Source organism: Cephus cinctus, unplaced genomic scaffold (assembly GCF_000341935.2).
Source record: "Cephus cinctus unplaced genomic scaffold, Ccin1 Ccin1_scaffold0215, whole genome shotgun sequence".
Classification (NCBI taxonomy): domain Eukaryota; kingdom Metazoa; phylum Arthropoda; class Insecta; order Hymenoptera; family Cephidae; genus Cephus; species Cephus cinctus.
The window spans coordinates 3,221,551-3,239,713 of NW_014332933.1; the positions used below are offsets into that span (position 1 = coordinate 3,221,551).

Sequence of the window (18,163 nt, forward strand, 5' to 3'; positions counted from 1 at the left end):
CGCACCAGCCTCCCACAACACCCGTCACAACTCTCTAACCATTTTAGCAAAACTGACTAATTCACCAGAAAGAACATCGTTGGAATTTCAGAGCTCGCACGTGGCCACGCGTCAAAGTAAATTTATGACGGTCCTAAAGATTCCTATTACCCGCGCTCGTCCCGCACGAATATTTTCTTCTCTCTCGCACGCGTGCGTAGTACACGTAGCCACGACGTATCCCATACGCGTGAGTTAAAGGCGTCGCGGTCCGAATATTTGTCTCGCCGTTAAACCGTACCTTAGGATTGATCCAAAGTAAGTTTTAGTTTTACGGCCGAGAACAGAGACAATTCAAATTCGAGAAAAAATTATTGGATTTTTGATCAACTAAAATTGTCGCCATTTTATCCCTAGATTAATGAAGGATGCTGGGTAAAATCTAAACGAAGTCGATGATTTGGTGGTTTGGCTCGTATTGTTTTTAATCTCGGTATCCGATAGAGTTATCTTTAAGATCTTTAATATCATCGAACGGGATGAATCATTATCTGTCTCCTTTATCGTGGCGAAGTATGGTATCCTGGTGGTTTGGTCCAGTGAGCTCTCTGACGGAGAATTCGCAGCGTCCGTGTCGCTCGATAATTATCCAATTTAGATTGATCGTCGTTGAACGTCGAGATTAACGAATTCCATGAGGTCAGACGGGAGCGATGGAGTATTCTTTTTTTAAGAGTGTACCAAGTAACAGGTGTTAACCTTAACCCGACTCGCATGCAGCTTCTGGTTACGGAAGATTAACGAACTCAAACTACCATTTGACGTGAATGGGACTGATAATAGGTACTAGGTATATTATTAAAACTTTCCAGGACGGTTAAAGTCTGCTTCGAGGAAGACGCGGTTTGTGTTCGGTAGGTGCACAATACTAATTGGATATGTTGAATGTAAAAATTGCTCGATGGGGATGTTGAAAGAAAGTAAGAAAAAGTTTGAAAAACAGACTGTGTATGTCGATCTATCTAAATGGACTAATGGCCACGTAAGAGATGCTACGATATTATTTTAACGTTAATATAAATGTCGTGCATCAAGGTACGCCTTATTTTCACGCGATCAAAAGGGATCCCGAGAGTTTGGGAATCATTGGCCAAAGCCAGCCTCCCTTTTTATTTCAATCAACACTCGCAATCTCGACGTAGGCAGTAAAATATTTCAAAGGGATTTTCAAAGTGTCGAAAGATGCTTCAGACTGTCCTTGAGATAAAAGCTACGACGCATGAATTCAAAATATATCAACGTACCGTGCAGCAAGTCCATCCATGGGTAAACAGATAATGGATCGTTAAAATATTTAGAGGTTATATGTAAGTTTAACTTTAAAACTCTGGACACGCTTCCGTGCTTATTTCATACCGAGATGATTATTCATGGCTTGTTAAATCAGCTAGGTACGTTTCTTCTATTTGCAGTTACTGTGACGATTAGTCAAGGTCGCGATTAATCATTGAATAATCAATTGTCTCTGTTTTAATTCCCAAATAATAACCGTTTTGATTTAAACAAGCTACTCTATAGATACATAAAGATGCCGTTAGGTTACCTCCTGCAGCTCCTCATAACGATCCCTGACAGTTTCGCAGAAAATAGTTACGATAAAAATAACCTTTTCTGTAATCGTTTAGCTCAAGCCACGTTCATAACACGACCACCCATTATGTCCATTATAAGTTAACGAACGCAGTTAGTACATTTTCGCCGAAAGACCTCCAGGCTGTTTCAGCCGATCGTACGTATGTATATTCACTAAATAAATCTAGCTTCTAATTTGTTATTCGGAATTATGTTTTCACGCCAGTTAACGTCACCGACAGCCATTAGGAAAATAACTAAAGTGATTCTTAACGACGTTACTGAGATGTTACGATAATAATTGTAGAAAAGTTTAAAATTTAAATGACTTACCATTGCGACTCCTGAGAACGTCGTCAGTTTCTTGAACTTTGTTGTCGAAGTGTTTTTCTCGTTTGCTATTCCCGTGGTCGATGCTCCTCCTTTCAGCAAATAGAAATATTAGCAAATACACTCGGAACGTTATGGCTTGGAGCAATGCCGGTTTGCACCACACTGGAATAAATAAAAATTGCAATTCTTCTATCCCGTGAAGAGACCGGAGTCAAGTATAAAAAATCAGCAGTTAATATTCAGGCACTGACACGCACGAATCAGGGCAGCAATCTAATTTTATATCAAATGCAGGCTTCTTTGAATCACTGATGGTTATGATATTCGCGAAAATTTAGAAAGAACAGGCAGAGAACCAGGTTCCTTTTTGCGTATCAAATTTCACAAAACAACAGTGTCACTCGTTGGGCCGTGCAGCATTTTTGGTTTTGCGTGGGAATAAACTCTGATATTATTAATTCAATTAGTCCACGTTGAATTGTTATTGACAGGAGCAATGCCAAAATGTTACACTGTCAACTCCATTTTAACAACTGTCACTTCAGGAACGCATCTTTGTTTACACGACGCCTTTTTTTTCACAAAGATAACACGTCACTGCATTCGTTGTTTCTTGTTGACTGTCTTTCTCGTGAAGTATAAAAGATTCGCAATTTTAATACACCACTCTACTCTGACATCTGTAATACTTTATATTGTGAGGGATACACGCCGAATAGAATATCTCGCGGTACGACAGTCACGGCTCGGCAGTCGGCGTATACTGCTAGTACGAGGCTGCCTGCCACGCGACTCCAAACTCGAAAGCAGAGCCGTGCAAGATGGCGACCGTCAGAAGCGTTCCTATTGGTCGGAGCTAGTCAGGTGCTCAACTTTCTTATCAGACTCAGGTTACAAAAGAAGTGTATGAAAAATTTACTTTTGATAGGGAACCGTCACTCGTTTGAAAACGAAATCATAAATATTATAAAAGGACATACATACATACTTACATAGAATAAAAATTTTATAATGATATTACGCCACATGACTCGTCAGTACACTGAATGTCACCTGATCTTTCTTAACGTTGTCATAACTTTGATTTAAGAATCACGTCTCAGAAACTCAAAGCGACGAAGCTTGATTGGCAATTTGCAAGGAGAAACTCTATTCGATGATTAGTTTAACGGATTAAAATTCGTCCCAGCGCCAAGAGCAATTAAGGACCCCGCAATTAATCACCCTCCGGCATTTCAACCTACGAGGAATGTAGGTACCTGCAAATTTCCGGTAGACCCGAGAAACGATTTTAAATGAAAACGGGCGTAGCCACTCTCGTTCGAAATTTTTCCATCTCGTTTATCATATACCTATATTATATACATACATATACATATATATATATATATATATATATCTGTGATTTCCGTACGACTCCCTTGGCTCCTTTAATTTTCTACTTTTCGTCACCCTTTTACCGTTCACCCTCCTGTCGAAACGGAATCTCATCTAAATTGCAATTTAATACAATTTTACTTCGTTACGGCGTCAGATCAGGACGAGAAGACGAGAAGTAGACACATTTTGCGTAATTATTCGATTTCCGTAGAATTTCCCCTCAGACGCTCTTACGTACAGGGTGTCCGTTTCGTCTGATTTGCTCTATTCATATAAAAATACAATGTGACCCAAGCGTTTCCCACAGAAATAAACACAGTGTTTTTTTTTTATTTACACAATTTTTCATATCCACGGCAGGTGCCGAATTGCCGGCAAACAGATTGTAAAAAAAATCAACAACGCGAGACACGTCATGTATAAACATGCGTCTATCCACGGATCGGGAAGCACATATCTGTGCAAACAGTGGGCATGCAGATTTATGCATGGTTACGCTCTTATCACTCGACGTGTATATATATATATATATACACGAGAGAGCGACTGTGTGCAAATAGTAAATACAGCAGGCTTTCGCAACGTTTCAACGTACCTATATATATATTTATCCATATATTATAACCACATAACCACACTCGTGCTGTCCACCATAGAATTCTCGAGAATCCACGGGATTCACCAGTCCGTACATAAAATTCATTATACCTCAAGAGACGAGCCAGGCAACTATTGTCTAGACGCTGCTAAATTTATTTCCAGCGTAGAGAACAGCATATGCCAAGGAGGTCTCTATGCTCCATTTATGATAATACGTTCCTGAAATACGAGGTCGACGCGTTCATAATCGCTCCGAGGATACCCGACCTCACAGCTAGCAGTTGAGGCTTACCGAAGCAACTTTAGACAGGGAAGAAATAAAATTTCCATGGCCACTTACGTACCTCCTGCCTGGCAATACGATGAATACAATGCATAAAAAAGGAGTACAAAGCAGATACAAAGTGAAGGTACAAAATATTTTATCACCTGTCAATTTTGGGTTCATGAGTGTACTTGTACTTTTAGACTGAAACTGAAGTGCTCTTTTGAATTACGGAAGAACATTTGTATAATCCCATTGCAAAAAAATAAAAGTTCATCTTCGAATTACCTTAACCCCGGCACTCGGGAAGGAATTCAATAACGGAATCTTCCGTCTCCCTCGAAACCGTACGACTTCTGTCTGAAAATTTATCTGATATCTGGCTTAGTTTTCGAAAAAATCGACCTGCTCACTATAAATGACCCACCTTGTACGTATACTTGAAAACGCGACTGGCAAAAGTAAGTAGGCAACATTTAGCTAATTAGCACTCGTCATTAGTATTAATTGTATCGTTATCAGATTTATAAAGCTGTACATTTACACGTGACAATGTCGACTAGCAAAGTCCTTCGAAGCTTATATTATGGTAGAGGTCACTGTTTGTAGTGCGCCGTCACGTTCAACTACCTGAAAACCAATGGGGGAAAGGTCTTGTCAGCCTTTATATTTTGTATTTTCGTTTAAACGCATTAACGTGCACTTGCCATGCACTTTCCGAACATCACGTAGGAGTACCTGTCTAGGAGAAAAATGAATTTCCAGCAGGGAGGAAATGCTTTGTGTATATAATATTCTTTGACTGATAATATATATATCTACGTGTATATACTCTGCAACGGAGTAATGGAGTCTAGTAACGTTTACTGTAATCATATATATACACGGAAATCCGTAGGACCCGTTATAACTATAGGTCGTGTGAATATCCTGCTCATTTATATATTTCTTATACAAAGTCAATAAAGAAACAGTGGGACACGGATGGAGTACTTAGTTGACTCGTTAACCCAGCTCGTCAATTCCTGGGTTGAAAAAAAAAATTGTACCTATTTACACGAACTGAATATAGACACGATAGAATTTAAAGATCAGGTCACGTAACCTAAGAAATGATACGGAATAAAATAATCTACAGGCATATTTATTGGATTCTAACCTCAAAACCGAACAAAAGAGAAACCAGCCTGGAGCTCATCATGGGGAAACCACAAGTCGAGATAGTAAAAGGCTATGTGCTACCTGATGATGAAGACAAACTGATAGTGAAACTGTAGCGCATGGTAGTAGCACGCTATAGTGCGGTAACGCGATGCTTACTGCAAGACATGCACTGTAGCAAATACCGGGAAGGTCAGTATAATAAAGAAACGATATAATGATGTGTTTTAGTAAATTTTTATATTGTCATTTTCCATTGTTCATAGGTATGGTAAAGGGACGTTTTTGAATTTTTCAAATTTTCCCGCGTCCGTTTCTCCCGGGCTTTTCGAGCGGTAAGAAATTACTTGCGACAAGGAATCCGCATCTACATTAAACGCAGACCTCGAAATTGATCTCTGCACGCAAGCGGAAACTCTGCTTGTTTTGTGGACAATGCGCGTGAAAAGATATACAACGAATGACAACTATGACAATATATATATGTATATGCACGAACCGGAAGTTTCTCTGGCCATTTTAGTTTTATTGTCAGCATACCGGAACTTGGCATTTAGTAAGAGAACAATATTGTGACGTTTACGTGGTTACAAAATGCCTTTCATTTTCCAAGCAGTAAAAGTCGATAACGTTTGGCTTCTGATAAAATTTTAACAAATATTTGTGACACATATATATATATATATATATATATATATATATGTGTCACAAATATTTGTTAAAATTTTATCAGAAGCCAAACGTTATCGACTTTTACTGCTTGGAAAATGAAAGGCATTTTGTAACCATGCTGTTGTGAAAATTGTTTTTACAAAATGCCTTTCATTTTCCAAGCAGTAAAAGTCGATAACGTTTGGCTTCTGATAAAATTTTAACAAATATTTGTGACACATATATATATATATATATATATATATATATATGCTGTTGTGAAAATTGTTTTACCAATCTGCCTCAATTAATTAATGCCATTGACGTACAGCATTGTGTATCAAGCAATCATTTAAATTCTTACCATACAGATGCTGCAGGGACCAATTTACCAAAGTCTCAGCTTGCTATCGGTCAGACACTTCAAGTTATAATGGATCCTGCTGCTGTACATTATCCAGAACGCTAACGCGTGATTCTGTTAGACGTCACTTGGGATTTTCAACAAGATATCAAACAGCCACTTATTCAGTGATTCTATATGTATTTTTCCACTAGTTATTCTAATGGGACTTATATCTGGTCTTGTGGAAATTATAAAATGAATTTTTCATTTTAACAGAGAAGCGAATGATCCATTAACATTATTAATTCAGTTGTAAGCAGAAACGAGGACAGATAAAAGGAACGGAAAAAAATAATATATATATATAATTTGAACACATAAAATGACTTTTTACATGAAAAATGAAACAAAATATGCAAATAAAGAGGAAGGTTAAATGCTTCATGCGATATAGTAAGAAAGACATAATACCTCATAGTGGAAGCGCATCGTTCCCTAAACGTCAGCCGCCATATTGTTCCTCTGAGTAGGAACAAATAAAAGTTAGTAACTGTGCGGGAAAGTAAATCGTCAGAGATACCGAGTTTTGTGTGTGCATCAGACGAGCCACATTTTCTGCAATTTACGTACCCCCATCGACGAAATATGTTTCTTTTATGTTGTGGGACAAAGGACTTTACCGTACAAAGGTTCACGGGACTTGAAAGCACCGTGAAAACGGATTCGAGTTCTTTTTCTCTGCTCTCTCTTTTTCTCTTGCCCTCATTCTCATTCCATCCTCTTTCTCTTTATGCGTGGCTCACAGCCAGTAAAACTCCCTCACGTCGGGTTAGCCTATCTAGAATTCACAGAGTAGATATTTCTCCTGTCTCACAGCTGATGGTTGGATTGAGTTTGCTTTCTTAAAAACTTCACAAAATTCCACGCTGCCCTAATAAAATGATCTAGACACACGGCACGATTCCGGGTTAGTATATTCTACGCCATTTTACGACAGCTGTCAAGGATACGTTTTTGAAAAATTAAAAGCGACCACTAACCGTGTTTCGAATCCTGTACATAATTAAGCATTTCAATTTGCGTAATTCTTTCTGCGTAGTGACAACATTAAATTATTTATTTCGTAACGAGATTCGTTGCGCAATTATGTATCCACGTAAAGCTCCGCACAATTGTTCAAGTGTATCCGTATTATTCTTTCAGTTGTCACGAGTATTAAACCCCATTGTGTTCTTTCCGGCGGGAACGACGTCGAGAAAAGCGACTGCTGTTCCCTCTCGCGGGGAAATATGAAACTTCAGTCGAGTATACCGAGGAGGAAAGAAGGTATTATTTCACTTATGGAGGCTAGACACTCTTACTCCTTTTTCGATATTTAAAAAAATCTAAGTTTATTGTTAACTAAAAAACAGTACTTATTTCTCTGGATCGTCCATTTTATAGCTATTTCCAATGTTTCTTACGTTTATATTGGATTTTTGAGTCGTTAAAAGAAAATTCGTGAAATTGAGAATTCCAGTGGAGATGCCGCGATGGCGTATTTTTGTAATTCAAAAAGGATCTACGTCACGGTATCCTTTCATGAATATACATATCACGTTATCCATATTACGTTAACCTCTGTCTACGTAGTACGTGCGTAAATACAATTAAAGATTGGGACAACAAGATGGCATCCAAACGGGTTTTTCGATTACTTATAGGAGCGCCAAGATTATGCTCCAGCACAGCTGAGTATATCTGAGATGAAACTGGTAAACCGGTTTCCCTGTAGACAGGCAACCAGCATTACACCAACGACGGCCGGTTGCTACGTTACAGGTATTATACTATACCTTAACCATGAACTTAATTTACTATAGTATATATGTACATTATACGTCCTCTACCCTACCTATACTATATTTTAGTTTGTGGTCCCTGAGCTCCTGGAATGAGGCTACATCATCCAAGCCTGATTTACACGAAATAACTTTGATACTTGATACCAATTGCTTTTATGGATTCCGTAAAGTCAACGAAATTCCGGTTCTTTTTGCTACAGCTGCAAGATGTTTATAAAATAGACTAATTTCACAAGTAGGATCGCATTTAATATAAATTTTCATAAACATGGATTATATACATTTTCGACTTTTAACCAATTTCTTATTTCTTCATGCAAATTCTAATATTCAAATCTCCAACGCACGACGTTTAATACAACTTACTGCTTTAGATTTTTGCATTATTGTATCATACAATTTGATGGTACAATTCACCCCTCAGTGTCGAGGCTGATGATTTGTAGATGGTGCTGTAGCATAGCTACATTGAACGCATATGTGTGTATATACATACATAAATGGCTTATTCACGGCCGGGAGGCGGAGTCAGAATTGGAAAGTCAAAATTTAAGGGCACGCGTCATGTCGGTGACCTGGGTGTACGGAGCTACAGTAGAACCTTCGAGTTTACTCCTACGTTGTAGTATAAACTTGGTGGTACAAAGAACATAGTCAATAATCAGTTATTCAATGATTACTATAAAAACGTATTACGCAAAAATTTTTGCAAGCATCTTTGAGGAGATGGAGATATTTCTTTAATAAAAAAAAATGTAGGCTGCTATGAACATTTGGCCAGATACCTGGAATTGTGTATTTTTCATCGAGTCCGTTTTATGTCATTGGTTATACAATAATTTGTTATCCTTGATCAATCTGCGAAATGTATATTATTTACCTTTTAAACTAAAAATTATCAGCGATGGATGTTATTACGACATCTGTTGTCTTATTACCTTACTGTAAGCTTTGTTACCTGTAAAGTTTAAGGAAGAAATTCTTTTTTACCAGCTACATGGTCATCTTTCATAGCTGACTGAAGATAAACAGGCAACGCATTATCTTGTAGTCCCTTCCTTCCTTCCTTCTTTTCCTTATGGTTGTACCCCCAATGGGAGACATGTAATACCGAGACTGAAATACCGTTGACTGAAAAGGTAAATAAATTGGGTATTTTATATAGTTAGTTCTCTCGAGTACTCAATGTTGGGACCATAGTTCCGCCTGGAATTATAGGTTAAATGATGCTGGAATCTAGCACCGCATCGCTGCACTCCTTAACGAAAGCAGGCATCAGGTGCTGGCTTTTACACTGTGCACTCGAATTTAAGATTACAACAAAAAATATTTTAGCAATATCTGATGAGCGGCCGCATTCTAAGGGTTGCTGTGGGATCCAGCGATAAGTTGCGGAGAACCTCTGCCCGCCAAGCTATACGTTTGTGATCACGTTCAGCTCGGTTACGACGGGACATGCATTATCGACGGAGACGATGATCACAAAATCCTACTCCTGGACTCACCGCTACGATTTAGCGCCATGTTTTTGGTATCGTCTAAATCCGTAGCTTTGTGCATCTCCCTACTCATCTTTGGTGTTCGCTTCATATTGGGTATAGCTCAATGGAACCGACTTAAGTTTGTAGGTATAATCAAAAGTTGAAAACGTTGAAAAGTTAAAGTTGTCCGGCTAACTTCACATACGTACACAACCCGTAGGGCCCAGTCACATTAGTCAAACTTGCATTTGAACGCACCTCTCAACTAATAACAGAACGTGCATTCCTCTGGACATGTTATACCATTGGTCGACAGTCTGCGGTGGAAACGCGCGTTTGACAAGTGGGACTGTGTGGTCGGAGGACTAGGCCCTTAGCAAATCGCAGGTAGCAATACTTGACTCTGCTCCATTCGGTATCCTGAACAAGTTTACATTGTGATAACCTGAAATATATTTACAGTAATTTCTTTCATATATTCTATAAGTGCTTTTTTAAAACTTGACAAAAAATAATCCAAAATCGATATCATGATTGGGAAAAATGATATCGAAGATAATAATTTTATGGATATACCTATTGTGAGTACTAAGCACTTGTTACAAAATATTAAAATCATGTTTTTGCAGTAAAAAAATATTGTACATATTACTTTATAACAGAATAAAGAAGACTTACCCTATGAAGAAGAAATTTTAAGAAATCCATATTCTGTTAAACATTGGCAACGTTATATAGATCATCTGAAGAGTACCAAAAGTAGTAACTTAAATGTTGTCTATGAGCGTGCTCTGAAGGAGTTACCTGGGAGGTAAACAAATTTTATTAATTTTTCTACAGACTATGGAAAATTATGTTTCAACCTCAGGATTTTGTCTTTAATTCATTAATTTCCAACAGCTATAAAATATGGTATAATTATCTTCGGCAACGTGTAAGTCAGTTGAAAGGCCGCTGTATAACAGATCCTCTGTACGAAGATGTGAACAATGCATTTGAAAGAGCATTGGTTTTCATGCACAAGATGCCCCGAATATGGATGGATTACTGCACATCTATGACAGAACAGTGCTATATCACACGTTCTCGTCAGGTGTTTGATCGTGCTTTAAGAGCACTCCCAATAACACAGCACCACCGTATTTGGCCTCTTTATATTGATTTTCTAAAGAAACATAATGTTTATGAAACTGCTGTACGAGTTTTTAGACGATATCTAAAGGTACTCCATTTTGATGCATACTCAAAAAATTTAATCAATATGGCAATTAAACTTCATTCTATTTGGTTTGAATTAGCTAGCACCTGAAGACACAGAGGAATATATAGAGTATTTGATCTCAGTTGGGAGACTTGATGAAGCAGCTGTCAAGCTAGCACAGATTGTTAATCAAGATGATTTTGTCTCAAAACATGGAAAATCTAATCACCAGCTTTGGAATGAACTATGTGATTTAATATCCAAAAATCCTTCAAAAATTAAATCCCTCAACGTAGATGCTATTATCCGAGGAGGTCTGAGACGTTATACTGATCAATTAGGACCTCTCTGGAATTCTCTCGCTGATTACTACGTTCGTAGCGGTCTCTTTGAACGGGTTCGTATAAATTCTCTTCTTTCTGTTCTTGTATGGGTAAGAAAAATAAGAATCTAATGTGTCAAGCAGGCTAGAGATATTTATGAAGAAGCCATTCAAACGGTAACCACTGTTCGTGACTTTACTCAAGTCTTTGATGCCTATGCACAATTTGAGGAACTGAGTCTTAGTAAACGTATGGAAGAAGCTGCAAATAATCCTAATCCAACGGAAGAAGGTATTTTATATTCCTTTGTAATATAAGGTAAGTAAAATATTATGTAAACAAGAATTGTTAACATTCCTTTCATTCACAGATGATATAGAATTAGAGTTGCGACTAGCAAGATTCGAACACCTTATGGAACGGAGATTACTATTGCTGAATTCCGTTTTACTGCGACAGAATCCGCACAATGTACAAGAATGGCATAAGAGAGTTATGCTTTATGAAGGTCAACCGCACGAGGTACGATTATACAAAAATATGAGTTATTGATATGTAATTGATCATCCTATTGTTATCAAATATTATGTTGCTAGATAATTAACACCTACACGGAAGCTGTGCAAACAGTTCAACCTCAACTGGCTGTTGGAAAATTGCACACGTTATGGGTTGCATTTGCGAAATTCTACGAAGAAAATGGGCAGATTCCAGACGCTAGAGTTGTGCTCGAAAAGGCAACGCACGTTCCTTATACAAAAGTGGATGATTTAGCTTCAGTTTGGTGTGAATGGGCTGAAATGGAAATAAGACATGGGTAAAATATTTCTCAGTAATAATTTTCAGTCGATATCCTTGACATAACTGATATATGAAATAAACAATATTTATTATAGCAATTGCAAAGAAGCGCTCAAACTTATGCATCGTGCAACAGCAATGCCCTCGCGTAAAGTTGCTTATCATGATGAAACAGAAACTGTTCAGATGCGGTTGTATAAATCTTTAAAAGTTTGGTCCATGTATGCTGATCTTGAGGAGAGTTTTGGCACATTCAAGGTATGCAATCCATACTCCATTTCTTGAAATTGATAATACATAAGTTCTATTAATATTTCTGAACAGACATGTAAAGCTGTGTACGACAAAATAATAGACTTGAAAATAGCCACACCCCAAATCATTATTAATTATGGTCTATTTTTGGAAGAGAATAATTACTTTGAGGAAGCCTTTAGGGTGAGTAGAAGAGAAATACTTCGCACACCCTACTGAAATATTGTATAGTATACAATAGTAATTAGACTAACTCGTTCTGCTCATTTAGGCATATGAGAAAGGAATTGCTCTATTTAAGTGGCCCAATGTTTACGATATATGGAACACGTACCTGACAAAATTCTTAAAGAGATATGGTGGAACAAAAGTCGAAAGAACGCGTGACTTGTTCGAGCAGTGTCTAGAATACTGCCCTCCCAAATATGCTAAGGGTAATTCTCTCATTCAATAATTAATTTCAAATTATGTGCATGCATAAAAACAAAGAATTCATGGACTATATGTTTTTATCTTATCACAGCACTATATCTGCTTTATGCAAAATTGGAGGAGGACCATGGTTTAGCAAGACATGCAATGTCAGTTTACGAGCGTGCCACCAGTGCTGTTTTACCAGAACAAAGATTCGAGGTAAAATAATTTGATTTTTTCTATCGTAAAATAACTCAGAACAACGTGCTCATTTAACTTTCTTGCAGATGTTTAATATATACATTAAAAAGGCTGCGGATATATATGGCGTACCGAAGACTCGACAGATCTATGAAAAGGCAATTGAAGTTCTTAATGAAGAAAATACGAGGGAAATGTGTCTACGTTTTGCTGAAATGGAAACAAAGTTAGGCGAAGTTGACAGAGCGCGCGCAATCTACGCTCACTGCAGTCAAATTTGCGACCCAAGAGTGAGTAATTGGTATTTAATGATTATTGACTCAAATCCCATAAAATCCACCTTTTGTACAGGTCACTTCAAACTTCTGGCAAGTATGGAAAGAATTTGAGATTCGTCATGGGAATGAGGATACAATGCGTGAGATGCTTAGGATTAAACGTAGCGTTCAAGCTATGTATAATACTCAAGTAAATATGATGTCAGCACAGATGTTAAATACTGCTTCAAATCCACCTAGTGAACAGCAGACAGACGCTATGCGTCTCTTAGATAGCAAAGCATCTTCTGGAGCAGGTATTTTATTAGACAGTCGTTTAAGAATTCATTTATGCCACATCATATTAACTGTCTTCCTGTGTTAGATGCTGCCACACCTGTTACGAGCAAGGAAGGTATTCAGTTCGTCCGAGGAGTTACAGTTGGAGGGGAAAAGTCTGAGGCTCGTGTCGTTAATCCAGACGTTATTGACTTTGATGCTGGTGATCTGGACATGGATACTGACGGAGAAAATGAAAATGACGAAGCTGAAGTGGACGAAGGTAACTTTCAGTGATTAGAACAGTGTTGAGTAAAATATCTCTCATTAGTCGAAACCAAATTCTAATGCATCCATTTTCCGTTAATAACCTATTGAATTGTGTTATAGATATACCAGTCGAAAAGCAAGCAATTCCATCTAAGGTTTTCGGTAGCTTGAAGACTAAGGAAGATGAAGGAATTGATAACTGATTCACAGGATAGTTTCACAGCGCAAGATCGGTGTTAATAATATACAATTTTTAATAATGAAACGTGTTTATTTTAAATTGACGACGAGGTAAACGTCCCAGCACCAGACTCCCGTACCGCTTTCCGAACACCCATAGAAAACTATATTTCCATCTCTCGCACACGTTGTGGCTCTTAGTACTAGTACAGGGGTCCAATATTGGGCCGATTATTTCATCTGTCGTATAGTCGAGTCTTTTTTCATCAAAAGTCCCTCAAATTATGACGCATCACTGCTGAATTATATTTGCAATCCCTAAGTCAGAGAAATAACAATTTAAAGTATCCCATTTTAGATTATGTATCGCGGTGGGTTTATGAAGTGGAGATCGTTATAAACTTCTAAGTCGTCGGTATCGGTAAGTCCTTGCACCGTAGCTTGTTCTTTGCCAATTCCACCAAATACTATTAGTTCTCCTCTACCTAAAACGAGAGAATAAAGGATGCGCTCATCCGGTCCTGCTAGATCGTTTTGCTTCAATGGAATCCAGGAAGCAGAAGATTCTTCGCAAATAACATTCGTCACGTCTAAAATAAATATTGCCAGTGTGTTCTCTGTTTTCTTGACGATTTTTGATTGACTTTTACGATTCTGAATCCTCTCCTCCATTCGTCGAAGAGATTCCAATTGACGTTGTCTATTGGCATTACTACCAGTACGGGGAGTTTCTTCACGAAAGGCTGCCATGCTCAAAGAATTTTCACTGTGGAAAGGTGAAAAGGCAAAGGCCTTTGACAATGAGGATCCTGAGGATGAGGGCAAATGTGCATTGCGAGTGGCAGCTGATCTTGGAAATGAACCATGTCTTCCATTCACGTTTTCATCACGGTCTATTCGCGGGGGATTTCTTTGTCTAATTGAACAATTAGAACATTTGGAATTTAGACTTTCTAAGATAGTAAATGAATAAATGAGACTTAGTACGAACCTTTCATATGGAGGTATTGGATACGTCGGTTGTGGTGGTTGAGGTCGTGGACATGCGACCTTACCTAGTGATATACTCATGTCACTAGTTTGAGCTTGTTGTTTATTCTTGCTCAAAACAATCACATAGTTTCCAACCTGGAAGCAAAAATAAACGGAAACCAGCTCGAGTTGTGGAAATCTTAGAGAATATATTATTATAAATTATCAATGTGCGATTAGTGGTCACCTTGCAAGCTTGATGGCACCAAATCCGCGTTGGAGCCCATTCAGTATGTTGCATATTCACTCTTTTCCAGGTCCAAGTTGGGCCATCCATTGTTAATAGCCATGCATCATTCATTGCCACATTTGGACCAGTGCATCCTCCTGTATGTTAGAGCTATTGTAATGATCGTTTTAAATAAAACAAAAACAGATAAAACATTGAAAAACAGCAATATACTAATATAAGGATTTTTCTACCCAACACAAGGAGATGTTTATCACCAAGTTCAATTTGGGACTGTCCATATCTTGGTTGTGGTTTTAAATTCGATGTGACCTGTTTATGCCAGCAGTATGTGTCCAAATTTAAACACCAAACGTCATTGGAACTACCTCAAAATAATACAAAGCAACCTGCATTATGCATATCCTTTATAATATGCACTTGCATAATTTATAGCTACAATAATGTTTTTATAACTGTACTAATAAATGTACCTGTATCCATTGGCAACACCACCAAACACGACCATTAAATTTCCATGTATAGTGGCTGAATGGGCAGATGTTGGTGGTGGGCCTTCTAATACATTAATCGCTATCCATCTGTTAGACTCTATCGAATATATGTGTAATTCGTTAAATTGTTTCAATTGCTGAAAATGATAAATAAATTCAAAGATTTATTTGAAATTATAGTTATAAAAATGAGTATGACACTATGTATGCTTAATGATGTATTACCTGATGTAGTGGATATGGAGAAGGATGAGTCCAACCACCAAAGAGAACAAAACTTTTTTTATAGTATAGCATGGTAGCACAGGCTTTTGGAGATGGATAACTGCCCATTGTAATTGGCCTGTCCCAATGCCTTGTATCTAAATCTAACTTCCATAGATCATTGAATGTAGTGCATGTGACAGTGCATCCTCCAAACACATACATGGAATTTTCATATATGCAAGCTGAATGAGAATGTCTCTTGCCAATAGTGTGTATCCAAGATACGCAGGGCCAGGTATTCCAAAATAAAGATCCAAAAGCTACAGCTTTTTGAAAATGAGCTTCATTATGTTCTATAACATCTGCACAATCAAAACATTCCAAGATATACTATCAACATGATTATTATATAACGAGAAAAAATTATGTACTTTTTGTTGCTCGGAACCATCTTTTTGAAACAAGCAAGCATTTCTGCAGATCTTTGTATGGTGGTATAAGGCTCAAAATATACTCCAAGATCTCATCAGGTAAATCGTCGATTTGGCACTGCATTTTTCGACTGTCACTTTCCTAAGAGATTCTATGAGTACGCAGAGCGTTTCTTGATAATATTTTCAAAGTATTTTATCACATTCCCTTTCCATAACCTAAGCAGTTTTTATCCGTAAGATATATCCCTGATTTAGAAGCAAGGTTCCATTGACGAAGTATAGTAAATTCAATTCCTACTAGTTCGTATTGCACGGGCACGATATTCTTCATTCCTTTAAGTAAAGCCTGGCAAAATGGTTAACGCTTACATCTTGCAATGAGTAAATCTGACATATCTCTTTATAAATGTATCCATCACAAGTTCACGATTTCTTCAGCGCGGTAACTCATAGGTCTTTATTGGCATTTAAAAAGATTATTTCTCACACAAGATTCTACTATACCAACCATATTTAGTCCTTAACTAGGAATTTCCAACTATGAAAGAGGATATTTTTTAAACCAATAACATCCTTCGTTTTCTTTATCGTCGTTGTTGCTTCGTCAAATGAAAATCCGGCCTAACTTATGTATCATCTCTGTGTCCATTACAGAAGCCGGTATGTTGGACGTGTCGTCTGCATTACAGGAGTTTGCTGGAGTTTTATTAGAAAATGTTAAAATAGTTTTGCTATAATGGCTGTATTAAGAAGGGCAAGTGAAGATCTTCCTAAGAACGCTGTGATTTTAGACACTAATGAAGCAATACGATTTCAATGGAATTACATATTTGATTATCAGCCAAAATATGAAATGTAATTCAAATATAACCTTTTGTTTATTATAATACTCATGTTTTTAATAAAGTTCATTGAATTAATAGTTATACGTGCAGTTTTAACATGAAATTGATTCAATATACAAATTAATATAGATTGTAACACATCTGAAGCTCTTTATAATTATTAATCTTTAGTTATTTTGTGTTCAGTTATAATTTTGTGTATACTTCATTAAAGTACATGGATTAATATGTGTTAACATATTTTACATACATGCTTTTTGTTAAAGGTGGCCTTTTCGATATGGACTACCAATGCTAAGTATATTTGCAGGAGCATCAACCATGTATATTAACAGTTGTTTTAGACAAGGATATCGGCTTAAGCAGTATGGTCGAGTAGCTTCATATTTACCTTTAACAGTTGCACCCACTTTTCTAGGATTCATACTACAGAGGAAAGTAAGATTTACCAGTTATCCAAAATTGCAACATATCTGAATTACATTGATTTGAATTATTATTAATTTATTATTTATAATCAACTTATATTTAATGATTGTACTATTGAATATTTCAGTGTGTAACCGATGAAATTCTTCTACAAACAGTACCGTGTCCGCTTTGTCTCTATTCAAGAGCAGTGGGTATTCAACTAGCAGCTGGTATTTTGTATCCCATGGGATTAGCGCCTATAGGCAACATAATGGTAAACTTTATTTCTATAAGGAAACATCTCTCTCTAAAGTTTACTTTATCTTTTAAACTAAATGTTATGTTCTTCCACTTAAATGTTTTTTCTTATAACAATTTATTGTATTATTATATGTTGTAGATTGCTCTGCGATACGCAACTGTGAGAATACCTGAAATTAAAGATTTCAAAGGACATTTGACTTTATTCAAGAAAGTGACAAAACCACTTATTTCACGACTACCATATTTGGTTTGCGCACATATGATAACTGCAGTCTTTATAACTAATAGAGAAATGAAAGCATTTACCTGTTTCTATGACAAATTATTACGTGAAGAAGAGGCTATAACAGAAATGTCAAAATCATATGAAAGTTAAATAACACCTGTAATGTATATAAAAATGTTAGTAAAAATTCTAGAATAGTTTAATTAG

General features: G+C 37.1%; 4 protein-coding genes across 6 annotated transcripts in view; 2 read left to right on the top strand and 2 right to left on the bottom strand.

Annotated features, from left to right (window-relative positions):
* The window catches only part of LOC107265130, a 60,885-nt gene extending 58,135 nt beyond the window's left edge, over positions 1 to 2,750 (bottom strand). The window contains exons 1-2 of the mRNA XM_015734211.2: positions 2,196 to 2,750; positions 1,945 to 2,106 (exon numbers count right to left, since the gene is read on the bottom strand). The gene's annotated coding sequence lies outside the window, so the exon portion shown is untranslated. The remainder of the gene's footprint in view (positions 1 to 1,944; positions 2,107 to 2,195) is intronic.
* A 6,995-nt stretch (positions 2,751 to 9,745) lies between these two features.
* Positions 9,746 to 13,938, top strand: LOC107265133 (pre-mRNA-splicing factor SYF1). Of its 3 annotated transcripts, none has more exons than XM_015734229.2 (16): positions 9,746 to 10,059; positions 10,135 to 10,253; positions 10,335 to 10,483; positions 10,573 to 10,894; positions 10,971 to 11,270; positions 11,340 to 11,487; positions 11,567 to 11,718; positions 11,793 to 12,013; positions 12,093 to 12,255; positions 12,322 to 12,435; positions 12,524 to 12,686; positions 12,776 to 12,885; positions 12,954 to 13,157; positions 13,219 to 13,441; positions 13,510 to 13,686; positions 13,794 to 13,921. In XM_015734229.2, the coding sequence occupies exons 2-16, from the start codon at positions 10,203 to 10,205 to the stop codon at positions 13,874 to 13,876; spliced, it is 2,580 nt and encodes an 859-aa protein (XP_015589715.1). In that variant the 5' UTR covers positions 9,746 to 10,059; positions 10,135 to 10,202; the 3' UTR covers positions 13,877 to 13,921. The 3 variants fall into 3 exon arrangements, with proteins under 3 accessions (XP_015589715.1, XP_024938092.1, XP_015589714.1); XM_025082324.1 differs by having other exon boundaries at positions 9,746 to 10,055; XM_015734228.2 differs by having other exon boundaries at positions 9,747 to 10,253; positions 13,794 to 13,938.
* LOC107265137 (F-box only protein 42) lies at positions 13,924 to 16,331 on the bottom strand. Its single transcript, XM_015734237.2, has 7 exons — positions 16,208 to 16,331; positions 15,795 to 16,138; positions 15,549 to 15,706; positions 15,309 to 15,439; positions 15,073 to 15,212; positions 14,845 to 14,981; positions 13,924 to 14,769 (listed from the first exon to the last, which is right to left on the bottom strand). The coding sequence occupies exons 1-7, from the start codon at positions 16,329 to 16,331 to the stop codon at positions 14,208 to 14,210; spliced, it is 1,596 nt and encodes a 531-aa protein (XP_015589723.1). The 3' UTR covers positions 13,924 to 14,207.
* Positions 16,332 to 16,840: 509 nt separating this feature from the next.
* Positions 16,841 to 18,159, top strand: LOC107265138. The gene is made up of 4 exons (XM_015734239.2): positions 16,841 to 17,065; positions 17,322 to 17,493; positions 17,612 to 17,740; positions 17,867 to 18,159. The coding sequence occupies exons 1-4, from the start codon at positions 16,947 to 16,949 to the stop codon at positions 18,104 to 18,106; spliced, it is 660 nt and encodes a 219-aa protein (XP_015589725.1). The 5' UTR covers positions 16,841 to 16,946; the 3' UTR covers positions 18,107 to 18,159.
* The last annotated feature ends 4 nt before the right edge of the window (positions 18,160 to 18,163 follow it).

What these genes read in the sequence shown, in the direction of transcription:
- LOC107265133 (XM_015734229.2), top strand. Translation starts at nt 10,203, where the DNA reads ATGATTGGGAAAAATGATATCGAAGATAATAATTTTATGGATATACCT. An exon ending in CCCTCCCAAATATGCTAAGG is followed by an intron (nt 12,687 to 12,775) that starts GTAATTCTCTCA and finishes ATCTTATCACAG; the next exon opens with CACTATATCTGCTTTATGCA. An exon ending in CGAAGCTGAAGTGGACGAAG is followed by an intron (nt 13,687 to 13,793) that starts GTAACTTTCAGT and finishes ATTGTGTTATAG; the next exon opens with ATATACCAGTCGAAAAGCAA.
- LOC107265137 (XM_015734237.2), bottom strand. Translation starts at nt 16,331, where the DNA reads ATGCAGTGCCAAATCGACGATTTACCTGATGAGATCTTGGAGTATATT. An exon ending in GGTGCCATCAAGCTTGCAAG is followed by an intron (nt 14,982 to 15,072) that starts GTGACCACTAAT and finishes TTTTGCTTCCAG; the next exon opens with GTTGGAAACTATGTGATTGT. An exon ending in CCAATACCTCCATATGAAAG is followed by an intron (nt 14,770 to 14,844) that starts GTTCGTACTAAG and finishes TTGTTCAATTAG; the next exon opens with ACAAAGAAATCCCCCGCGAA.
- LOC107265138 (XM_015734239.2), top strand. Translation starts at nt 16,947, where the DNA reads ATGGCTGTATTAAGAAGGGCAAGTGAAGATCTTCCTAAGAACGCTGTG. An exon ending in TATCAGCCAAAATATGAAAT is followed by an intron (nt 17,066 to 17,321) that starts GTAATTCAAATA and finishes TTTTTGTTAAAG; the next exon opens with GTGGCCTTTTCGATATGGAC. An exon ending in CGCCTATAGGCAACATAATG is followed by an intron (nt 17,741 to 17,866) that starts GTAAACTTTATT and finishes TATATGTTGTAG; the next exon opens with ATTGCTCTGCGATACGCAAC.